This window comes from Dermochelys coriacea, chromosome 8 (genome assembly GCF_009764565.3).
Source record: "Dermochelys coriacea isolate rDerCor1 chromosome 8, rDerCor1.pri.v4, whole genome shotgun sequence".
Lineage (NCBI taxonomy): Eukaryota > Metazoa > Chordata > Testudines > Dermochelyidae > Dermochelys > Dermochelys coriacea.
This window is the reverse complement of record NC_050075.1, coordinates 76,834,269-76,858,547: the sequence shown is the minus strand read 5'-3', so window position 1 is coordinate 76,858,547 and position 24,279 is coordinate 76,834,269. Positions and strand designations below refer to the sequence as shown.

Here is a 24,279-nt window from a genome sequence, read left to right as displayed (position 1 = left end):
AAAAGCAGAACTGAGAAACATTTAAAATATTTCTTCTATCTATCTATCTATCTATCTATCTATCTATCTATCTATCTATCTATATCTGTGCTGAATTCTCCCCCAGGCCTGATGAGTAGGAGCACTCAGCATAGAAATCTGCACTTGCTGAATTATCAGTTTTGATTTGTAGGTCACTTACAAAGATAATCGTCTCCAGCACTTCAAATTGTACTGGAATGGAATAGGTACCAAAGCACAATTGTCATGTGCTTATAACTATTTATCCATCCTGTTTCTCTTCAAATGGGAGATGATGTTGGTAGGTTGACACTGCTTCTGTGAAAAACTAGAAGCAGCGAGTGATCCAATGGGACAGGAGACTTTACACCATGCTAGGAAAGGGTGATGGTACACACCCAAGTAAAGTTCCAGGCGCAATCTCCTCTGAAATGAATCTGTCTTCTGGCATTGATTATGCCTTGTCTAGGTTAAACTTCAGGAAGTTTGCTCGCATCCAGATTTGAACTTCCACTAGGTTCAGTAACCCTACAATCCAGGTTTGGTGAAAATGAGGCATAGAGGTAAAAGCCATCTGTATGATGGTGCCACTGGGTCCCATACTGCCTCATAATCTCTCCCAGGTTCTCTGTATACACATTATCCAGGAGGGAAGAAAAGATCAAATCCTCTGGCCCCTTGCATTAGGTTCCTTGGGGAGAAGAGAAGGTGCTTTCAATACCCTTCTCTGAGATCTCTCTGCGGAAATGTGGAACAACTGTAATACCTCGTACACCAGTAAGACACTGCAAGTATCAATCTCATCATCCACTATATTTAGTTCACTTCTAGTCATCCCATCTTCTATAGGGTATAGCACAAGCAGAAAAGCTCTAGAGAACGGCAGTGGCAATGATCAGAGAGGCATGGAAAGACTTCCATATGAGCAAAGAATAAATATATTGGGACTATCTTACCTTTCTGAAGGTGATGACTAATGGGTAGGGCTGGTCCAAAAAAAGGCGGGGGCAAGGGGAGATAAAGTGTGTGTGAATAAGTGAGAGAGCGAGTGAGCTGTGGGGGAAAATATTCAGTTAGTTCAAACAAGGATTTTTTTGTTGGAAAAGTTTTGGCAGAAATATTTGACCAACTCCAGTTAATGACATTGATTAAGTTATCTTCCCATTTTCAGAGGAGTACAAAGACAGGTGGGGTCATTTTAGTTGTTGGGAACCTGAAAGTAAAATGGGTGGGGTTGTTGTTTTTCTGTTTGTTAGTTTGTTTTCCCCCCTGCCTCCTGTGAAATTATTGAAAATATGAAATGGTTTATCAAATAGGGCCTGTACAGAGACAGCCAGATGAATTTTTGATCAATGAATACAGGAAGCAATGAGATGTAAATAAACATAAAGATTGCAAACCAAGATGCTGCTTCCTATTCCAATGATTCCTTTAGATTTTAAACTGATCTTATTTACAAATAGAATAATTTAATTTGTGACCCAGTAAGAAATATCCCAACATGTCCACTCACTGTTTGTTTGAGTAGTTGCTTTCTGAGGTCTGCCAACGAAACTCCTGAGCTGTTAATCACATCTCTCAGGGGCTGTGCTAATACTTACTTTTCAAAAACTAATTAAAGGGAATTTAATTGGACAGGCAACACAATTTATGTAATAATGGTTACAGTTGTTGATTTATCTGAAGCCTGTAATTTAGATCAGTAGTAATATTATCTTTCTATCTGTGCATATGTAATTGCCAACGGTTCTCATTCTGCTCTGATTGTTTTAACTGCAAGTAATTTATTTGGTTTTTTACAATCACATCTAAGAAAAAGTACGACTTTATGGAGAATATTTTATTTTTCAATAAAAGTACAGGTACATTTTACTCACATTAGGTTGGAGCTTTTAGGAATCATTAAATTGCCCTTATATCTACGTATATAATAGAATAAATTAGAATATTTTCAATTCTAGACCTCCCAAGTCACCTTCACAATGAAAGGGGAGTTGGTGCACTCATGCTGCCAGGACTTCGAAGGTTCTTCCTACGATTTTAGGAGGAGATGAGAGCAAAACTGAGGTTCCTAACCTAGCTAACCATAATTTATCTGAAGAAGAGAGAATTCTCACAGAAAATGGCTTTTTAAATTGGGACGTAGCATTGCTGATAAATACTTATTCAAAGAGAGACTCAGGCTCTGTCTACATTATGAAATTAGGTTGAATTTATAGAAGTCGATTTTTTAGAAATCGATTTTATATAGTCGATTATGTGTGTCCCCACTTAAGACCATTAAGTTGGCAGAGTGCGTCCACAGTACCAAGGCTAGCGTCAACTTCCGGAGCATTGCACTGTGGGTAGCTATCCCACACTTCCCACAGTCTCCGCCACCCATTCGAATTCTGGGTTGAGATCCCAGTGCCTGATGAGGCAAAAAAATTGTCACGGGTGGTTCTGGATACATTTCATCAGCCCCCTCCCCATGAAAGCAAAGGCAGACAATCGTTTCACGCCTTTTTTCCTGGGTTATCCCTGCAGATTCCATACCTCGGCAAGCATGGAGCCCCCTCAGCTCACCATCACTGTGTGTCTCCTTGGTGCTAGCAGACGCGGGACTGCATTGCTACACAGCAGCAGCTCATTGCCTTGTGGCAGCAGGTGGTGCATTAGGACTGGTAGCCATCCTTGTCGTCTCCTGGGTGCTCTTGGCCGACCTCAGTGAAGTCTGTCAGGGGCTCCTGGGCAGACATGGGTGCTTCTGGCAGATCTCAGTGAGGTCTGTCAGGGGCGCCTGGACATAAATGGGAGTGACTAAGGTCATTCTCTTCTTTAAGTTTTGTCTAATGGAGATTCAGTCCTGCCTGGAATATTGGCAGAGGGATAGCTCAGTGGTTTGACATTGGCCTGCTAAGCCCAGGGTTGCATCGCAAGCACCCAGGAGATGATGACAGCTAGCAGTTGTACTGCACTGTCTGCTGGCGAGCACCCAGGAGACGACAACGGCTAGCAGTCATACTGCACCGTCTGCTGCCAGCCTACCCCTTCCTTCCTCCGTGAAAGCAACAGCTGACAATCGTTTCACGCCTTTTTCCATGTGGGCGCCATATTGCTGTCTGCATCGTCATGCACTCTCCGCTTCCGCTGCCACTCTGCTCTCCTGCAGACGCCATACCACAGCAAGCATGGAGACCACTCAGATCACTGCGGCAGTTATGACCGTTCTAAACACCACGCGCATTATCCAGCAGCATATGCAAAACCAGAACCAGAACCTGCAAAAGCAGGTGAGTAGGCGACAGCAGTGCAGTGAGGAGAGTGATGTGGACATGGACACAGACTTCTCTCAAAGTATGGGCCCTGGCAATGTGGACATCATGGTGGTAATGGGGCAGGTTCATGCTGTGGAACGCTGATTCTGGGCCCGGGAAACAAGCACAGACTGGTGGGACCGCATAGTGTTGCAAGTCTTGGACAATTCCCAATGGCTGCGAAACTTTCGCATGCGTAAGGGCACTTTCATAGAACTTTGTGACTTGCTTTCCCCTGCTCTGAAGCGCCAGAATACCAAGATGAGAGCAGCCCTCACAGTTCACAAGTGAGTGGCGATAGCCCTGTGGAAGCTTGCAACGCCAGACAGCTACCGGTCAGTCGGGAATCAATTTGGAGTGGGCAAATCTACTGTGGGGGCTGCTGTGATCCAAGTAGCCAGTGGAATCACTGAGCTGCTGCTACCAAGGGTAGTGACTCTGGGAAATGTGCAGGTCATAGTGGATGGCTTTGCTTCAATGGGATTCCCTAACTGTGGTGGGGTGATAGATGGAACCCATATCCCTATCTTGGCACCACAGCACGAAGGCATCGAGTACATAAACCAAAAGGGGTACTTTTCAATGGTGTTGCAAGCACTGGTGGATCACAAGGGATGTTTCACCAACATCCACGTGGGATAGCCGGGAAAGGTACATGATGCTTGCATCTTCAGGAACTCTGGTCTGTTTCAACAGTTGCAGCAAGGGACTTTCTTCCCAGACCAGAAAATAACGGTTGGGGATGTTGAAATGCCTATAGTTATCCTTGGGGACCCAGCCTACCCCTTAATGCCATGGCTCATGAAGCCATACACAGGCAGCCTGGACAGTAGTAAGGAGCTGTTCAACTATAGGCTGAGCAAGTGCAGAATGGTGGTAGAATGAGCATTTGGACCTTTAAAAGCACGCTGGTGCAGTTTACTGACTCAGTTAGATCTCAGCGAAACCAAAATTTCCATTGTTATTACTGCTTGCTGTGAGCCCCACAATATCTGTGAGAGTAAGGAGGAGATGTTTATGGTGGGGTGGGAGGTTGAGGCAAATCGCCTGGCCGCTGATTACGTGCAGCCAGACACCAGGGCAGTTAGAAAGTACAGGAGGGCGTGGTGCGCATCAGAGAAGCTTTGAAAACCGGCTTCATGACTGGTCAGGCTATGGTTTGAAAGTTCTGTTTGTTTCTCCTTGATGAAAACCCCTACTCCTTGGTTCACTCTACTCCCTGTAAGCTAACCACTCTCCCCTCCCCTCCCCCCTTTGATCACTGCTTGCAGAGGCAATAAAGTCGTTGTTGCTTCAAATTCATGCATTCTTTATTAATTCATCACACAAATAGGGGGATAACTGCCAAGGTAGTCCGGGAGGGGTGGGGAAGGAGGGAAGGACAGGGCCACACTGCACTTTAAAACTTATTGAATGCCAGCTTTCTGTTGCTGGGGTGGAGTGGTTGGGTGCCTGGAGGCCCCCCCCCACTGCATTCTTGGGAGTCTGGGTGAGGAGGCTATGGAACTTGGGGAGGAGGGCGGTTGGTTACACAGGGGCTGTAGTGGCGGTCTGTGCTCATGCTGCCTTTCCTTTATCTCAACCATACGCCAGAGCGTATCAGTTTGATCCTCCATAGCCTCAGCATTGACTCCTGCCTTCTGTCAGCAAGGTGACGCCACCTATCATCTTAATCCGCCACTTATTATCTTCAACCCACCACCTGTCCTTGCGTTCATATTGTGCTTTCCTGGACTCTGACATTGTTTGCCTCCGCACATTCTGCTGGGCTCTTTCAGTGTGGGAGGACTGCATGAGCTCAGAGAACATTTCATCGCGAGTGCTTTTTTTTCGCCTTCTAATCTTCGCTAGCCTCTGGAAAGGAGATGATAGTGTGAGCGATGAAACATTTGCAGCTGCGAGAGGAAAAAAAAAGGGAGAGAAGTAGTTAAAAAGACACATTTTAGAGAACAATGGGTAGACTCTTTCAGGATGAACCTTGTTGTTAACATTACATAGCACATGTGCATTCGGTACAAGGTCGCATTTTGCCTCTTATATTGAGGGTCTGCCGGTTTGGTGTGAGAGACCACACGTGCAGGGCCGGCGGGCAAAAGAATTCAGCTTGCAGGCAACCATGGTAAGCCACAGTCTTTTGGCATCTTTAACTTTCATAACGTGGGAATGGTTTCAAACAGCAGCACCCTCATTTCCCATACCAAACAGCCGTTGGGTTGGCCATTTAAAATGGGTTGGCAATTTAAACGGAGGGGCTGTGGTTTTCGGGTTAACATGCAGCACAAATCCAACTAAACTCCGCCACCCAATTCTCTGGGATGATCGCTTCACCCTTCCCCCCACTGCGTGGCTAACAGCGGGGAAGATTCTGTTCAGCCACAGGCAAACAGCCCAGCAGGAACAGCCACCTCTGAATGTCCCCTTAATAAAATTACCCTATTTCAACCAGGTGACCATGAATGATATCACTCTCCTGAGGATAATACGGAGAGATAAAGAACGGATGTTGCTTGAATGCCAGCAAACACCGGGACCATACGCTACCATGCTTTGTTATGCAGTGACTCCAGACTACGTGCTACCGGCCTGGCGTGGTAAAGTGTCCTAGCATGGAGGACGAAATAAGGCTGCCCTCCCCAGAAACCTTTTGCAAAGGCTTTGGGAGTACATCCAGAAGAGCTTTATGGAGATGTCCATGGAGGATTTCCGCTCCGTCCCCAGACACGTTAACAGACTTTTCCAGTAGCTGTACTGGCCGCAAATTAATCATTAAACATGCTTGCTTTTAAACATGCTTGCTTTTGTATTATATTTACAAAGGTACACTCACCAGAGGTCCCTTCTCCGCCTGGTGGGTCCGGGAGCCTGCCTTGGGTGGATTCGGGGGGCACTGGCTCCAGATCCAGGGTGAGAAACAGTTCCTGACTCTTGTGGAAAATGGTTTCTCCGCTTACTTGCTGTGCGCTATCTTCAACCTCCTCCTCCTCGTCTTCCTCGTCCCCAAAATGCACATCCCTGTTGCATGATAATCCATTGATGGAGTCAAAGTACAGGGGTGTGGTAGTGGTGGCTGCACCCCCTAGAATGGCATTCTGTTAGCTCATCATAGAAGCGACAATGTCCGGGGCTCTGACCCCAAGCATCCATTTGCCTCTCTGTTTTTTTGGTAGGCTTGCCTGAGCTCCTAAAGTTTCACGCAGCACTGCTGTGGGTCCCTGTTATAGCCTCTGTCCTTCATGCCCTTGGAGACTTTTTTTCAAATGTTTAGACATTTCATCTTTTGGAACGGAGTTCTGATAGCACAGATTCGTCTCCCCATACCTCCTGTTTGGTCCATGCTGGAGCTCTTTTGCAGTTCTGGGACTCCATCATGGTCATCTCTGCTGATGAGATCTGCACTCAACTGCAGCTTGCCACGCTGGCCAAACAGGAAATGAGATTCAAAAGTTCGCAGGCCTTTTCCTGTCTACCTGGCCAGTGCATCTGAGTTGAGAATATGGCCAGAGCAGTCACAATGGAGCGCTCTGGGATAGCTCCCAGAGGCCAATACCATCAAATTGCGACCACACTACCCCAAATTCGACCCAGCAAGGTTGATTTCAGCGCTACTCTCCTCGTCGGGGGAGGAGTACAGAAATTGATTTTAAGAGCCCTTTAAGTCGAAGTAAATGGCTTCATCGTGTGGACGAGTGCAGGGTTAAATCGATCTAATTCTGCTAATTCGACCTAATCTCGTAGTGTAGACCTGGGCTAAGATAAAATTCTATCATATTGACTACTTAGATTGGCCAAGTCAATGAGTATTTTGTTGGAAGGTTTAGGTAAGGAGAGGAGGTTATTCATCAAAATACAAGGATTTCCTGTAGATAGCTTTCTTGTGTATTCCAGTTATGTAGTGTTAAGCTGTCATGTTGTAATAGCGATAATTGAAATGACTAGTTTTACATCAAAACTGAACTTAACCACACTGTCTTAAAGTAAGTGTCTGCCCTCTAAACTCTGTGCTAGGGATTGAAAATCACTGAAAAACATCTTCGGGAACCAGGACTTTCTAGTTTCAGTCCTGGACTATGGTGTCAAAAAAGCAGTGCTTCAACTGGGAGATTGGAGACCTTTTTACCATTCAGTGCCTGATGAACCACAAGGGCTAGAAGTAGATGGTTTTTTTACCACAGGAAATCTGGTTCTTGGCTTTCCAATGAAATGGGGGTATGTGTTCTCCAATGTTCTAAGATGCCAACCTACAGAATAGGCTGCCCTGGATCTTTGCACAGAACTCCAATTGACTTCAACAGGAGGCCTGCTATAGGCAAAGTGTTGTTTATGGCCCTGGTTTTCTAACTCCAGGCCACAGATCCAAATTTATACTATTTGTCCCCCAATGCAGAATGAGTCTGATATTCCTACTTTAGATTTACATCAAACCTAATCCCTATCCCCAAAATGAAGATGAAAAATGGTTGTGAAAGAAATTGCTTTCCAACTTATGAAAGGGTATTTACAAACTATAGAACAAAAACATGTTAAAACTGTGCAAGTACTTAAAGCTGGCCTTTTTAGTAAAATAATCATAAAAATAGTGGGTTGTATTTGGCAAACTTATTGTCCTGACTTCAATTTAAGTCTCAAATCCTCCAAATCTGCAATAGATGGAATGTAAAAAATTAGCATTGAAGTATGAATTCAACTTTTATGGTTATTAGTTCAGTGAAACTGAAGGAGGAGAGTGAAGACTTGTGGAATATATCAACTTCACTTGCAGCGTGTCAGAATGTGATTTATGAAGTGTGTGGGTTTTTAGTTTTGTTTTTGTTTTTAACTCAGGGTGCCTAAATATTTTAGAGGTGGGGAAAGGAGAGCTGGTTTTCAGTTCATAGACCCAACGATACTAGGTAGAAACTGTCTGCCTCTCTTTTTATGACATTCTGAATTTTAGATTGTAAAGTAACACCGTTTTCCATGTTTCATAACTGCTAATCTCTGTTGAAACAGCAGTTCTTCTGTGAGTTTCAGTAACTTGAAAGAAAAGACCTGTTCAGAGAGCTGAATGCTGTTCTTGTCTAAAGCTCTTGTTACATCACATTGGCTGCAGCCTACAGTAAGAGGATTACAGCAACTATCAAGTTTACTGAAATTTTTGAAATAATTTTGTGCATAGGACAAAGTCTATAATAGATTATTTAAAAAAAATCAACAACAATTTGAACTCTTGTGCTCTGTCTCTGTTTTACTCATTTCTCCCCCAGCTCCCTGGATGACTCTTAACTTGCTGATGGTGGCCAGTTTTCAGTGTTATACAAATGTTCTTGTGGCATCCTTTCTACACTGTGAAATTAAGCCCTTGGTGGCAGTGGTTTTAGGAACAGGTTCCCCTGAACTGAAAATGGCTTCTGCTAGTATAGACTGAATGAAACCATTTTCAGCATAGTTAGTCTGTGTCTACAAAAGGAAGGTTTTGAGAAAAATGCTGCTATTGTACTACCACCAGTAGCAGTAGTACAATGGTGGGAATAGTAGAATAGACTGGCAGCTAGTTCTCTGGCTTCTGCATCGGCTGACCATGCTCAGCGTAGGTCTAGCTGACAATGGGCAAAGCACCAGTAGCTGTTGGTGGCTTGTCTTTGCTAGCTGTCTCACCACTGCTACCGTTCATTGGTGGAGAAATTTTATAAAAATTCTAGTGTAGACCAGACCTTGCAGAAAGTATCTGAGACCATCAGAAGCCTCATTTCAAAGCCCCTTTGAAAGATCTGTACAGGAAAAAACATTATTAATATTCTTTTCCTTGCTAGGTGGGATGGCCATTGTGCCACCTGTGACCTCAGCCATGAGGGGTGGGGGAGGATCATTATATGTTTATCTATCTACATAAATTACAAACGACTAGCATACAGTGCCTGGTTCTGGTCCCATTGAAGTCAGTAGGAGTTTTGTCATTGACTTCAGCTGGAGCAGTAGTGGGCCTTTCCAGCCTGGGATGTATTCTCTTTACTGTGGAGGCTGTTTGCTTTGGGATTCCCCCAAAGTATTCTTGGGTGTAGGAATCCTTGGTAAAATGGCTCCAGTGGAGCCACGTTGACTGGATGGCGTCAGTGAAGGCCAGCATCAGTCTGGAGGTACTGGGTCGCTAAGCAGATGACTAGATCCACCAGGTTTGTGGGTGGCCCCCACACCTTGTTTTGACAGAAAGAGGGAGGGAGAAAGGAGCATGCTGTCCTCATCCCCTCGTACAGATCCTCGTGGAAGACTGCCTTCCACAAAGCTGCTTCCTGAGAGTTTCCCCACAGGAGGTGATGATGTGGGCCATGGCTTTTGTGTTGTGGCTACAGTGTAGGTAGTTGTAGCAGCATGATGCCTCTGACTCTTCCATTCTGGGCCCCATTTTCAGATGCCTATAACTTTCTGACTAAAATTTGGCTTTGGCTGAAATGTCTCCTGCTCATTCTCAGCCTAAAGGTGAACTGTTTTTGTATAAGAAGTTGGCCAAATGGAATGTGGCCAGTTTGAGTTCTGCACTCTGATGTGAGCAAGAGGCAACTATTAATTACACTATTTGGCTTGCAAATATTCAGTGTCTTAAAATACAGTCCTGCTATAGACTCTGTCCAAGCTTACTTGACAAGTATGAAGAAATATGGATTAGAAGTAACCAAGTGATCACATGCTGTGCATGTACATTTGTGACTGTACCCCCTAAGTAACAAACAGCAAACTGAGGTGTACTTCTGCATAGATCTGAACTGTCATACTGTTAAAATAATTAACCCAGCTGATCCATCCTGTCTGCTTTGGATTCTCCTAGTATCCTGACTGGCCATTCTCACCATTAGCTACTCCTACTATGTTAAACTGACTATGTGATACAGATTTCCCTTCCCCTCCTACCCCCCCACCCCGCTGCTTGTGTGGGTATATGTGATGCATGTGACACATGCACTTCACAATTACAGTAGAAATTACAAATTTTAGTCATGAATAAAACAGTTAAACTGGTGTTTTTATCACATCCTGGTTGCAAGGGAAGTTTATTCTTTGAACAGATAGGTTCAACCCTTCAGACTGCATAATAATAAAAGAAAACATCTATTTGATGGGCAGTAAACTATGCTGCAACAAGGATTGGGTGGGAATCCAAATCAGATTTACAGTTCCAGGTAGCAATGGATAAAATTTAATTGGAAAAATAAGTCTTGCAACTAGTTTGCTATATAAACTGATTTCCAGATAATTGTCTTTTTTTTATTTGCATTAACTGAGAAATGAGAGATTCTATTCATTTTCCAGACTATTTTAAATAATTTGAATATCTTGCTGTAAAATAAATAAAAATATTGAAAGCAGCTCTTTTAGTATAGTATTTTTATATAATAGTTGAAACATTAACATTGCTAAGACATGAGTTGGTGGTACCTAAGGAAAAGCATCTGATAACAAAGGAGTGAAATTTATTGATTTTTTTTTTAGCTTATTTGAATGAATTGGAAATGAGAGTCTTTGTCATATTGTTATAAGAGAGTGCAGAATGTTTTGCAAAATGTTTCCTATTTTTTATGTTTTAAAATATTTTTTAATTAACACTAATATAATGCTTCACATATTCAAAGTACACAGTCCAATCACTTTTACAAAAACTGATTTTCACAAGCTATATTCTATTTGCTATTCACGTTTTTAAAATATATCAACTACAGCTCTTAACAGTCCAGATATTTATATCATACAGTGCAAACCGTTAGCTCTTGTAATATTAAGTGATGGATCTCTCTAAGTATAATTTGACAGTAAGTAAAGAGAGAGATTTTGTTGTTGTTTTTGTTATTCTAGAGACACCGTACACCCTTGAAAGGATCCTGTCTGGCTTGCTTCCATTTTATGGGGTGGTGGACAATAGCGTACAATTCAACAAAATACAAAGAGCAATGGAAAACTTTTTCAGATTCTACATGTCTTGTGATGTTATGCTGTTCAACAGAAAAAAAAATTATACCAGTCTGTCAAAAACAAATGATAGTAACTTATGTTTTGTTTTGTTTCAGGAATGTTTACCCTTGCAGAAGTTGCATCACTTAATGACATTCAGCCAACTTATCGCATCCTGAAACCATGGTGGGATGTATTTATGGATTATCTTGCTGTTGTTATGCTAATGGTTGCCATCTTTGCTGGAACTATGCAGCTGACCAAAGATCAGGTGGTCTGCTTGCCAGTATTGCAGTCTGCTGTAAATTCAAAAGCATCACCCAGCATATCAGAGAATGCTGATGTTACACCAGGATTTGAAACAACCACTGATCAAGATAAAGGAATGGCAATGAGAACAGTTTCCTTTGAAAGTGCACCTACCATAACACCAGACATACCACTGAGCAGAACGACCTATTCTCAGTTGCAATCTACTGTATCAAATCAGGAGCCGAAGAATGAGAAACAGGATTCTTCAGGCCGAAAAACCAATTTGGATTATCAGCAATATATATTTATTAACCAGATGTGCTATCATTTGGCTCTTCCTTGGTATTCAAAGTATTTTCCCTATCTTGCTCTCATACATACTATTATTTTAATGGTTAGTAGCAATTTTTGGTTTAAATATCCCAAAACATGCTCAAAAATAGAACATTTTGTGTCTATATTAGGAAAGTGTTTTGAATCCCCTTGGACTACAAAAGCATTATCTGAAACAGCATGTGAGGACTCTGAGGAGAACAAACAGAGACTAACGGGTGCCCAATCCCTGCCAAAGCACGTTTCCACTAGCAGTGATGAAGGAAGCCCAAGTGCTAGTACGCCCATGATAACCAAGACTGGCTTCAAGTTTTCAGCTGAAAAGCCAGTTATTGAGGTTCCCAGCATGACTATTTTAGATAAAAAAGATGGAGAACAAGCCAAAGCCCTGTTTGAAAAAGTTCGAAAATTCCGGGCCCATGTGGAGGACAGTGACTTGATTTATAAACTCTATGTTGTCCAGACAGTCATCAAGACAGTCAAGTTCATATTTATTCTTTGCTACACAGCTAACTTTGTAAATGAGATTAGTTTTGAGCACAACTGCAAGCCAAAAGTGGAGCATTTGACTGGCTATAAGGAATTTGAGTGCACACACAATATGGCTTACATGTTGAAAAAGCTGCTTATCAGCTACATTTCTCTCATTTGTGTGTATGGTTTTGTCTGTCTGTACACTCTCTTCTGGTTGTTTAGAATACCCTTAAAAGAATACTCCTTTGAGAAGGTCAGAGAAGAGAGCAGCTTCAGTGATATTCCTGATGTCAAAAATGATTTTGCATTTCTTTTGCACATGGTAGATCAGTACGACCAGTTGTACTCCAAGAGATTTGGTGTCTTCTTGTCAGAGGTAAGTGAAAACAAGCTGCGTGAAATTAGTTTAAACCACGAGTGGACATTTGAAAAACTTCGGCAGCATGTCTCCCGCAATGCACAGGATAAGCAAGAACTGCATCTCTTCATGCTATCAGGGGTCCCTGATGCAGTGTTTGACCTGACAGACCTGGATGTGCTGAAACTTGAGCTGATTCCTGAAGCAAAAATCCCAGCTAAAATCTCCCAGATGACCAACCTTCAAGAGCTTCATCTCTGTCACTGCCCTGCAAAGGTTGAGCAGACTGCTTTCAGCTTCCTCCGTGACAACTTGAGATGCCTTCATGTGAAATTCACAGATGTTGCAGAAATTCCTGCTTGGGTGTATTTGCTCAAAAATCTCCGTGAGTTATACTTGATAGGCAACTTGAATTCTGAAAACAATAAGATGATAGGGCTTGAATCTCTCAGAGAGTTAAGACACCTTAAAATACTCCATGTGAAGAGCAATTTGACCAAAGTCCCCACCAATATCACAGATGTGGCACCGCATCTAACAAAACTAGTAATTCACAATGATGGCACCAAGCTTCTGGTACTGAATAGCCTTAAGAAAATGATGAATGTAGCTGAGTTAGAACTACAGAACTGTGAACTGGAGAGAATTCCTCATGCCATTTTCAGTCTGTCTAATTTACAGGATCTGGATTTAAAATCAAATAGCATACGCACAATTGAAGAAGTCATCAGCTTCCAGCACTTAAAAAGACTTACTTGCTTAAAGTTGTGGCACAATAAAATAGTCAACATTCCTTCCTCCATTACCCATGTAAAGAACTTGGAGTCACTTTATCTCTCCAATAACAAACTCGAATCCTTGCCAGTCGCAGTGTTCAGTTTACAGAAACTCAGATGCTTAGATGTAAGCTACAACTCAATTGCAGCAATTCCAATGGAAATTGGATTGCTTCAAAATCTGCAGCATTTGCATATCACAGGAAACAAAGTGGATATTTTGCCAAAACAGTTGTTTAAATGTGTGAAATTAAGGACTTTGAGTCTGGGGCAAAACTGTATTACCTCGATCCCAGATAAAATTGGTCAGCTCGTGCAGCTAACTCACCTGGAACTGAAGGGAAACTGCTTAGATCGGCTACCAGCTATGCTAGGACAATGTCGGCTTCTCAGGAAAAGCGGGCTTGTTGTGGAAGATCACCTCTTTGACACTTTGCCTTCAGAAGTTAAAGAAGTATTGAATCAAGACACAAATATCACCTTTGCTAATGGGATTTAAAAACAGGTGTAATCCTCAAGCAACTGACTTCCAAGCAGCAAATGCTAATGTACAAGTTATTACAAGATCATGAATTTTAGAAATACTGGAATCTTTATAAGAAAGAACTATTAGCAGGATGATAGGTGATGTAACTGAGTGTTCAGTGTTTGTAGCATTTTAAATGATCATTTCCAATTTTTTTGAAAGAAAAAACCCTTAATCTCAATTCTTTTTCTTTTAAATTGTTTGTAACTTGGATGCTGCCGCTTTTGAATGTTTACAAATTGCTTGCCTGCTTAAAGTAAATGATTGATTAAATTGATGACCTTTTTCTTACTATATAAGTTATTCTTTAATGTCTGGACTTTATTCCCCCCCCCCCAATAATGCGCAAAAGTAAGTGGTTTCTACTACAGTATTATCCGAAAAGCACTTGAAATGCACATTGGTGTGTAATGTAGTATTAATTCTCATACATTTTTAAGGAAACTGATCTTTGTAGCTGCTGCCTCACTAACTGAGGACGTATGTCTGCATTTGATGTTGTGAACTGCTGCAAAACTTCCAATTGTTTTACAAAGAGGTATGTGATTTGCTTGTGGGACCAAAGCTCTCCACATCTCTCACCAACAAGGCCTGATTTTTTGGATGGGATTCCTATCATAATCCACCAGTACAAGAGAGCGCTAGTCCTTTGTACACAGTGCAATTTCTGCTAAGCAGTAAAGGCCTTTCTCCATTTCAGAACTGATTTGTGTTGCCCCACTGTTCTCCCAGATACTGCTAACTGGAGTGGTGATAGATGGTCAAATGTAGATCTCTACAACTAAACTGTTGGATTGGCCCTAGGACAGGTACTGAACTTCATCATTTTGAATTGTTTTGCAAGGTGATGGTGGAAGGCCTTTAGATAAAGATACAGTGGTTTTACTACTCCTGCTTTACTCCTCTACAGAGCCTTCCATCCACAAATCTCACCATGCTCTATAAGTTCTAATGAATGTTTTGTCTTACAACACCTGCACGAAGGAGGTGGGAATCAGCCCTATTTCTCGGATGTGGAATGTGAGGCATAAAGAGGCTATGACTTGCCCAGGTTCACACAGGAGGCCTGACAGTCTGTGCTTTTAACCACAAGATAATCCTTCCTCCAAACAAATCCAATTTTTGGGTCATTTAATCATTGAAAATGTTAGCACAGGAATCTATAAACACTTGCCAGATGAGGCATGAAATAAACTGAGAAAAAGCAGCCAGCAGAGTGTATTATTTTTCCATTGACTTAGCATTGCCTGAATCACTACAGAAGTGTAAACTGTTAATCTGCAAAATCACCTGCTGCAAAGCTTGTCCACTTAAGTGCCATCTACATGGAAATAATTACTGTGCTGGGAGATCTACTTACAAGTTAGACTCCTGTAATGGCTAAAACAGTTCTCTACTGGAGTGTGGTTGGGTACTGAACTGTGCTAAAGCCCTACTAAAATCCAAGGGCCTGATTCTCCTCATGTCAGTGCTACTGTGGTGGAACTCCACTGATTTCAGTAGAGCTACTCCTGATTCATGTCACTGTAAATAAGGGTATGTCTGCATTTGAAACTTGCTTCCGGTTTTGTGTATCTGTGTTAAGTGATCTGCAACAAGTGTTGCATGAGCAGTTCAGACGCATGACATTATTACGTCGTGATTAAGGTAGGTTTTGCCTTATATCAGTTCTGCCACAGCAATGTTTTGAAACAAGCATCCAGCATTCTGGTCAGGCATCCCATGGTGCATTGCTCTTCTTCTGTGCTCAGTGCTTTCTGGGAGTGTTTGCATTATGGGACTGTGACAACTTGAGGATCGCTCAGGCCAGTAGGGTGCTCTCTCAATGCCCATCTTGGAACTTTGGGTGCCATAATGCTGTGCTGCTGTGGCTCAGAACCCTGACACCAGTAGCCCGCCCCCAAGCATAAAGGTCTCAACCTGGCTTGTACCAGCCTCGTTGTCACTTGCGGGGCGACCCTGATGGCTCTTCCAGACCTAAGAGTTCCCAAATCTGTCTACCCTGAGTTCTTGTCTACCAGACACTCAGACTTCCCCGCCTCTGGTTCATCACTCCAAAGGTATGAAACCTGACCCCCAACACCAGCTTATTTGGGCACACACACTCCACACAGTTTGTACACCAGAGGCTGCGTTGGGGTAAAAATAAACAAGAAGTTTATTTAATAGAAAAAGCATTGATTCAAAGATGAAATAATAAGGAAAAGCAAACACCAGTTACAGAGAAAATAAACATAAAAACACAACTTCAAGCTTTGCACTTCTATATTATATAAATTTCCTTTTCTAACACAAGTTACCTATTGCCATTGAACAATTTCCCAGCATGACCCTCTCCATACAGGGGATCCAGCATTGATAGGCAGCCACTCTCTCCTCCCCACCTTCAAGACTGTTCCTCCAGTTCTGGATCAACAGCTCAGTTTCAAGCCTCCTTTTCAAAAAGACTTTTTTCCTTTTTTTCCTCCTGGCATGGTGACCATGGTTATGTAGGTGGGGAAATTCTAGCTGGAGTGTCTGTGTTCTCCCATTAACTTTATGGCCCATCATTTGTCTTTTTCTGGGTTGAACAATGCGAAGTGTTTGGGGCTAGTCTCATTGGGTCGGAAAGCAGCCCTTTCTTGCTTGGCTGACCACTGCCCTGCTGTGAGATGGAGGTAAAGCTTTAAGAACCCAGTTCTCTATATACATAAATTCATAACCACTATGTCTATACATATCTCATGATGACCATCGAGCTCAGAACATTACAAGCTTCCATAAAAGACCTTACTCAACATATTTTTATACATAATAACATTATATACAACCAGATGATTAAATTACTTATTCTTTGAGTTCATATCCCTGGGGGTGTCTGGGCCCTGATCATCATGGGGATACCTACCGAAAGGCACTACAATTCTGAGGTTAGGTTCAAACTATGTATTTGCCATGATTCCTCTCCTTTCACCCCATCATACATTGGGCTTTGCAAGCCAGTGCCTTTTTTAAAGCTCTGTCAGGCAGCATGAAGCACTGGTGAGCTCTGCAATCATGGTGATGACTATAAACAGGCCACTACAGGCCTGTGTACAGTTGTGCGATGACCTCACAACCAGGCAGCAAGGCACCGAGGGATGAGGCTCACATTGAGCAGACATTTCTCCTAGACCTTTACATGGAATGCTTCATTCAGTGGACTGCTGCTTTTTTTGGGCTTGGCCAACAGGCACCGACCGATGGGACAGGATAGTGCTACAGGCTTGGGATGACCAGTAGTGGCAGCAGAACTTCAGGAGGACAAATGCCACTTTCCTAAAAACCTGAGCAGAGCTCACCCTGGAGCAGCAGACCTCCTACATGAGAGCTTCCCTCAGCATAGCAAAGCGCGTGGCCATCAATCACTTTCTGGAAGTTCACCACTGCCAGTTGCAAGCAGTCCACATTCCCACTGCTCCAGCTCACAGTTAAAAACCTACATAACTTGGTTCTATAGAACTAGACCATTGCCTTGACCTTGAGAGCTAATTCTTTCAGCCAACTGAGCCTTGCCACTCAGCTTCCTCTGAAACACTCAAATTTTTTCTTTAGTGAGGAGGTGATTTCAATCCTGACCTTTACTTAGCATAGCAGCAGTTCTTAATTTAAGGAGAACCTTTTCAGAGGGGAAGGAAAAGGCAGTCTTCCTCATCATACATGAAGTGGTTAGTTTTCCCCATTATTATCCCGTTTCTAATCTGACTATGTCCTATTTAAAGCCTTGAAGTTCATCCCTCTTCCAAAATAAGACTTCAAAAGCCACATACATTTTTTTTTAAGGAGAAAATATTACAAAACCTCTCCCTGTCTGTTCTATTATGCAGTCAAATCCCCAGTTTCAGGAATTCCAACCCTAGAGAATGTTTTGATGTTTCTAAAAATAAACAAGTGTGGAGAGTTCTTTACTAGGGTAGACTTGAACATGGCCTCTTGCTATACAATAGTAAATGAGGCTGTGTATTCCTCTAAGGATTAGGTGGGGGAAAAACTAGTGTATACAGGAATACTTTTTGATGATAACTTTTCCATTGCCATATACTAATTTTAATGACTGGGAGCCCCTTGCATTTGGCTAGAAGAATTATTTTCTTCCTCAAATCCTGTGCATTCCAGAGGGAGATTCTCTAGGATATGTTTCAGAGTAGCAGCCGTGTTAGTCTGTATTCGCAAAAAGAAAAGGAGTACCGGTGGCACCTTAGAGACTAACAAATTTATTAGAGCATAAGCTTTCGTGAGCTACAGCTCACTTCATCGGATGCATTTGGTGGAAAAAACAGGAATGCACAGGATTTGAGGAAGAAAATAATTCTTCTAGCCAAATGCAAGGGGCTCCCAGTCATTAAAATTAGTATATGGCAATGGAAAAGTTATCATCAAAAAGTATTCCTGTATACACTAGTTTTTCCCCCACCTAATCCTTAGAGGAATACACAGCCTCATTTACTATTGTATAGCAAGAGGCCATGTTCAAGTCTACCCTAGTAAAGAACTCTCCACACTTGTTTATTTTTAGAAACACCAAAACATTCTCTAGGGTTGGAATTCCTGAAACTGGGGATTTGACTGCATAATAGAACAGACAGGGAGAGGTTTTGTAATATTTTCTCCTTAAAAAAAAATGTATGTGGCTTTTGAAGTCTTATTTTGGAAGAGGGATGAACTTCAAGGCTTTAAATAGGACATAGTCAGATTAGAAACGGGATAACTCTGTTTTTTCCACCAAATGCATCTGATGAAGTGAGCTGTAGCTCACGAAAGCTTATGCTCTAATAAATTTGTTAGTCTCTAAGGTGCCACCGGTACTCCTTTTCTCTAGGATATGTTTGCCTTTTATAGAGTTTCGCAGTCAATTCACCAGGTCTTCTAAAATGAGCATCTTAATGCTATAAAATTAAGACAGTGCTCATCACCTAAAGGATTTACAAAATTCTTTAAAGATCTATAAATGTAACTTGTCTTGAATTTTTACTCTGTTTCCAACTTCTTTGTTGGGCATGCAAACATCCCACTGCAAATGTAACAGGTTGCCTAGAGAGAGGCTGGTTCAAGCAGAGGTCATGCTTTTTACAAACTAGTTGACTGTCTCCCTTGCGGTAAAGCCAGATGTTCAGGATGTATACTTCCAAACCACTACTCCACCTAAGTTTCCCCCTGCCCAAATTGCTCGGCCACTCCCTTGGAGGGGTGGGCTCTTCAGGGGGAAAAGGGACAATATCCAGAGCTAATGTAGGTTTGTCATCACCATACAGCTTAGGGTAGCTTAGAATTCCTCCTTACCTGTAAGGGGTTAAGAAGCTCAAATAACCTGGTTGGCACCTGACCAAAAGGACCAAGGGGGAAAGAAGATACTTTCAAATCTTGGGGGTGGGGAAGGCTTTGTTTTGTGTGTATCTCTTGGAAAGCAGAGACGCATCGGGTCAGAAACTCCTCCTATAAACCATCCTAAAAGTCTCTCATATTACAAAAATTGTAAGTAAAAACCAGGCAAGGCTTGTTAGATTATCTTTTGTTCTGCTTGTGAATTTTTCCTTTGCTGGAGGGAGGTTTATTCCTGTTTTTTGTAACTTTGAAACTAAGCCTAGAGGAAGTTCTGTTGTGTTTTTGAATCTTTTGTTACCCTGTAAAGTTATTTTCCATCCTGATTTTACAGAGGTGATTTTTACCTTTTTTTAAAATAAAATCCTTCTTTTAAGAACCTGACTGATTTCTCTATTGTCCTGAGACCCAGGGGTCTAGGTCTGTGATCACTTTGTAACCAATTGGTTAGGATATTATTCTCAAGCCTCCCCAGGAAAGGGGGTGTAAAGGCTTGGGGGGATATTTTGGGGGAATAGGAACTCCAAGTGGTCCTTTCCCTGATTCTTTGTTAAATCACTTGGTGGTGGCAGCGTACCATCCAAGGGCAAATAATTTGTGCCTTGGGGGAGTTTTAACCTAAGCTGATAGAAGGATCCCCATCTATAAAATGGAGATAGTACTTCCCTAACACACCAGTCTGCCGTAAAGATAAAATCTATTAATGAATGTGACATGTTCAGATACTATGGCAGTGAGGCCATATAAGTACCTGTATAAATAGAAATGCAAGAGTTTTCTTGCTAGCTGCAAATAGACAACAGAGTCCATTGACATAGTTGTATTTGCAGTGTAGGCAACGCCAAGTCCTATTCTTGTGCGTAAGTAAAGAAACTATTTGATTTAGATAATAAAGTAGCATAGTCATAGCTCATAATAGATTGCTGTCTTCCTAACATTTGGCTTGGGCCATCCCATTCCAAGCAATTAGAATCTTGGTGCAATAGAAGGACAGAAGATTTCCAAGTTGATACTGCATGAAAGCAGTTACACAGTTCTGTTTTGAGTACTTCAATCCAAGCGAACGGCATGTTTACAGATCTTGCTCAAACTGGGTGCACAGATTAATACAGCCTACAGGCAGGTTTAAACTGCAGAACTGGCACTTGCCCAACAAAAAGTCAGTCTAGGTCCTTTTATTTAAATAGATGCTAATTAAAAATGTTGTACAAATTTTTGTTACAAATAATCCTTAAATTTACTAGAATTGAAAGATTAGGGGTGGGGGGCAAACTTTTTCCTAGTTTGTTTTTTTTAATCCACAATGGTAGCCAGTGTAAATGGCACATTTAACATTCAGCTTAGGAAATTCTTTGCAACCCATTAGGTATTTTAATGCTACAGAAGAGTGACCAGTTGATACTGGATAAATGTAGTTATACAAATCTCTCTTGAGTTATTAAACTAAGGGAACAAAACATTTCTGAATTCTGCTGAAACTGGGTATCTACATTAATGTGACATATGAGCAGGCTGGAATTGCAAACTGGCATTTGCACAGCTAGTCAACCTCCCTTTAACCATATTGAGGGATGCCTATGGTTTAAAGACATTCCCTGTAATGGCTGTATTTGTAGCATAGGTGAGGCTTTAGAACTAAACTCACAAATAGATTTGCAAAAAGACAATTTACAGCCATGTATATATTCCAGGGAAAAGGGTGGATATACAACACATTGAAAGGAATACCCCCTTGCCTTCTTGCTAATGAAATGCAACCAACTCTGGGATGTAATTTTGGCAATTGACCATGTACAGTACACCATCACTACACAATTCTTTAGGACAGGAGTTGAAGAGCCAATACCTGTTTAAAACACAGGTGGAATCTTAGGCAGTGAGAATATAATTAAGCAAACTGGAATTCTGCCAGGCTGCATGCACCCCCTTAGGGCTGAAAATCTTTAATAACTACAAGGGGTCAGGACCCCAGTTTTCTATCTTATCTCAAGTGGATGTCTCCAACATCACATTGCCTCTTGATGCCTCGGGTAATGCTGGGTGATTGGTTTAGTAATGACTGATTGGGAAGAATGCCACCTGCTAAATCACCTCCACAATGTCCTGCAGCAGGTCTCAGCAAGTCTGGTTCTGCTTAACTTGAAATTGATGCAACAAGTTGTACACACACACAAAAAAGCTTTAGTTGAGATTTTTTTCTACCTGAATTTGTATTACAAATAAATGTGCACAGGTGAGTCATCTGTCAACAACCAATTCTGTGTGTTTGTGTGTTATCTGCTCATGCCAAACTATCTGTTCAGTCTTATATTTAGCTGTGATACTCTAAGTTTCCCAGACTTGAAGAAGAGCTCTGTGTAAGCTCAAAAGCTTGTCTCTCTCACCAACAGAAGTTGGTCCAATAAAAGATATTACCTAACCGCTCTTGTCTCTGCTCTTAAGGTCTTAAAAATTGTAGATGTTTCTACAAGCATCTCTCCCCACCACTTTAATGCAATGTCTGTTCAGTGAACATCTGTATGGTGCAACTTGAAATGATAAGAACACCCAGAATCGCCCTTAGGGTAGTTTCCCCAGCAGATCTTAGAATGGGGGAAGAGTTTTGCTGTGTTTTAGCTCTTATTTCAATCACTACTAGATCGCCCCTCGTAGTGGTTGACATATTTGTCTAATGCCCTGAGAGTACTGTATCTGAGAGCTGTCCTGAGAAGCTGCACCCATACATGTAATATAAAGATAATTTAATTTATACTTGTTGCCACTATAGTATATTTGCAAAGAAGAAATCACCATAAGGCACAGAAAATATACAATAGGAAAGGGATTATCCAGTTGCCACTTTACTGTTTCCTACCAAAAAGGATGTTTGTACTGTTGGCAAGTTTTGAAGTTTCATGAAGAACATAAAGTTGCATGTAAATTATAAAACCCCATTTCTAGAGGCCTGAGCCTGACCTCAATCCCAGGCATGTTGGATTCTATGGAAACAACTTTCTACTCCAGTCTTATCTTTCTTTCTCTCAGTTGGAGATCTGAAAGTATCTGTCTACCTAGGCATTTATATGGCTCCCTACCAGAATCCCATCTGAGCACCATATTCAGTTGTGCTTTTAAGTGGTCACCCCAATAGGTCCAGTTAAAATGATTGACACCATGAGACCATACAAATAAGTGCATGTATCATTACCACCCCTGCCATGTGCTTAGGCAACTTAAGTCAAGGGGAAACTTCCCACATTGGAGCCAAAAAGTCCAAGCTTCGGAGGCTCCGTTTCATAATGGTTGACACCCTTTGATTGGCAGCCTACACACAAGGTGATGCAAACATTTTAATACCAGGATAAGTACATTCCTCTTAAAACCCACCTTTCTGTGTCAAAACTATGTGAGAGATGGCTGAAAGTCCCAAGGACTTGAGCCATGTGCCCCTGCAGAAGCCTATATCTTTGTCGACCTCATCCCCCAGTTAGCAGAATCCAAAATTTCTTTTATGATTATAGAGTGACTGAAAAGGGAATGACAAAAGGATGTTATCTACTATTGGGGCTTTATTTTAAGTAGGATGTTTACTCAGAAAAAAGTGACTCTGCTACTAATGTATCTTTTGCCTTCCTGACTCACTCCTTGCCAACTCTCCTCTCCAGCTGCCTGGAGCCTTCCCCCTCCTGATCTGTGAATCTCCAGGGCAGGAGAGAGGCGAGAGCAGCAGATTCATCACATGACTCTGCTGGCCAATTAATGTTCAGCTGATTCATCACAAACACATTCTTGACTTGTGCTGCAGCTCCACACAAGCCCAAAGAACTGAACTGTCAAGTCCTCCCCTTGTTTCTGCTCAGCCATCACTCTGGCAAACTTGCTTTAAGGTTGATTGGGGTTTTCCAGGGTAAGGCACAAGTAAAAGCCAGGGGGTCTGACTCCCCACTGCCTTTCACTTTGTGTAGTAACTTACATCTCTAAATGTTGACCTGGTGACCAGATAGCAAGTGTGAAAAATCAGGACGCTTTTTTTTCAGGGAGGGCGGGGTATAGTTGTGTATATAAGACAAAGCCCCTAATATTGAGACATCTAGTCATCCTATGTAAGGGGGTGCTACTAGGTTTAAAATACAAGCACAAGTGTGAAGGGGACTTCTGGTGCTTATGTCCACTTTGGACTAGTTTCAGAGTGGTAGCCATGTTAGTCTGTGTCAGCAAAAACAGCAAGGAGTGCTTCTGGTACCTTAGAGACTAACCAATTTATTTGAGCATAAGCTTTCATGGACTAAAACCCATTTCATCAGATGCATGGAGCGGAAAATACAGTAGGGAGGTATAAATACACAGCATATGAAAAGATGGGAGTTGCCTTACTAAGTGGGGAGGTCAGTGCTAACGGACTAATGGACTAGTGTAGATAGACTACCCCAGGTGCAAGTCAGAAAGGAGCCAGGCTGAATACGGGGACCTCATGATTTAACCATAGCAGGATTTGGAAGAATGGCTTCAATAATGTCCAGGCAGGGGCAAACTGTGTTGTAAATGAGTCCTTGAAACCCGAGACATTTATGATGTAGATGAGACCTATGAAAATATCAATGTTAATCGACTACATGAAAACACTGGTATTTCCTTAGGCTTTGTCTACACTAGAAAAGTGCACCAGTTTAACTATATTTAAAAAATTAAACTAGTGCAAATCATTAATGTAGTTACACTCAAATCAGTTCAATACCAGCTTATGTCAGTTTAGCTTAAATACGGGTATGTCTATACTTTAAATGCTACAGTAGCACAACTGCAGGACCCCAATGTAGACACCATCTATGTCGACGAGAGGGTTTCTCTTGTTGATGTAGCTAATACACCTCCCTGAGAACTGGTAGCTAGGTTAACGGAAGAATTCTTCCATTGATCTAGCTCTGTCTACACCAGGGATTAGGTAGGTATAGCTATATCTCTTAGGAGTGTGGATTTTTCATACCGGAGAGACATAGCTATACCAAAGTAAATTCCTAGTGTAGACCAGGC

General features: G+C 42.0%; 1 protein-coding gene across 3 annotated transcripts in view; it reads left to right on the top strand.

Moving 5' to 3' along the window:
* The window catches only part of LRRC8D (leucine rich repeat containing 8 VRAC subunit D), a 96,316-nt gene extending 82,085 nt beyond the window's left edge, over positions 1-14,231 (top strand). For all 3 annotated transcript variants that reach the window (XM_043520450.1, XM_038413334.2, XM_043520449.1), the window contains one exon: positions 11,330-14,231. In XM_043520450.1, coding sequence (XP_043376385.1) covers positions 11,332-13,905 — 2,574 coding nt within the window. In that variant the 5' untranslated portion in view covers positions 11,330-11,331 and the 3' untranslated portion in view covers positions 13,906-14,231. The remainder of the gene's footprint in view (positions 1-11,329) is intronic.
* The last annotated feature ends 10,048 nt before the right edge of the window (positions 14,232-24,279 follow it).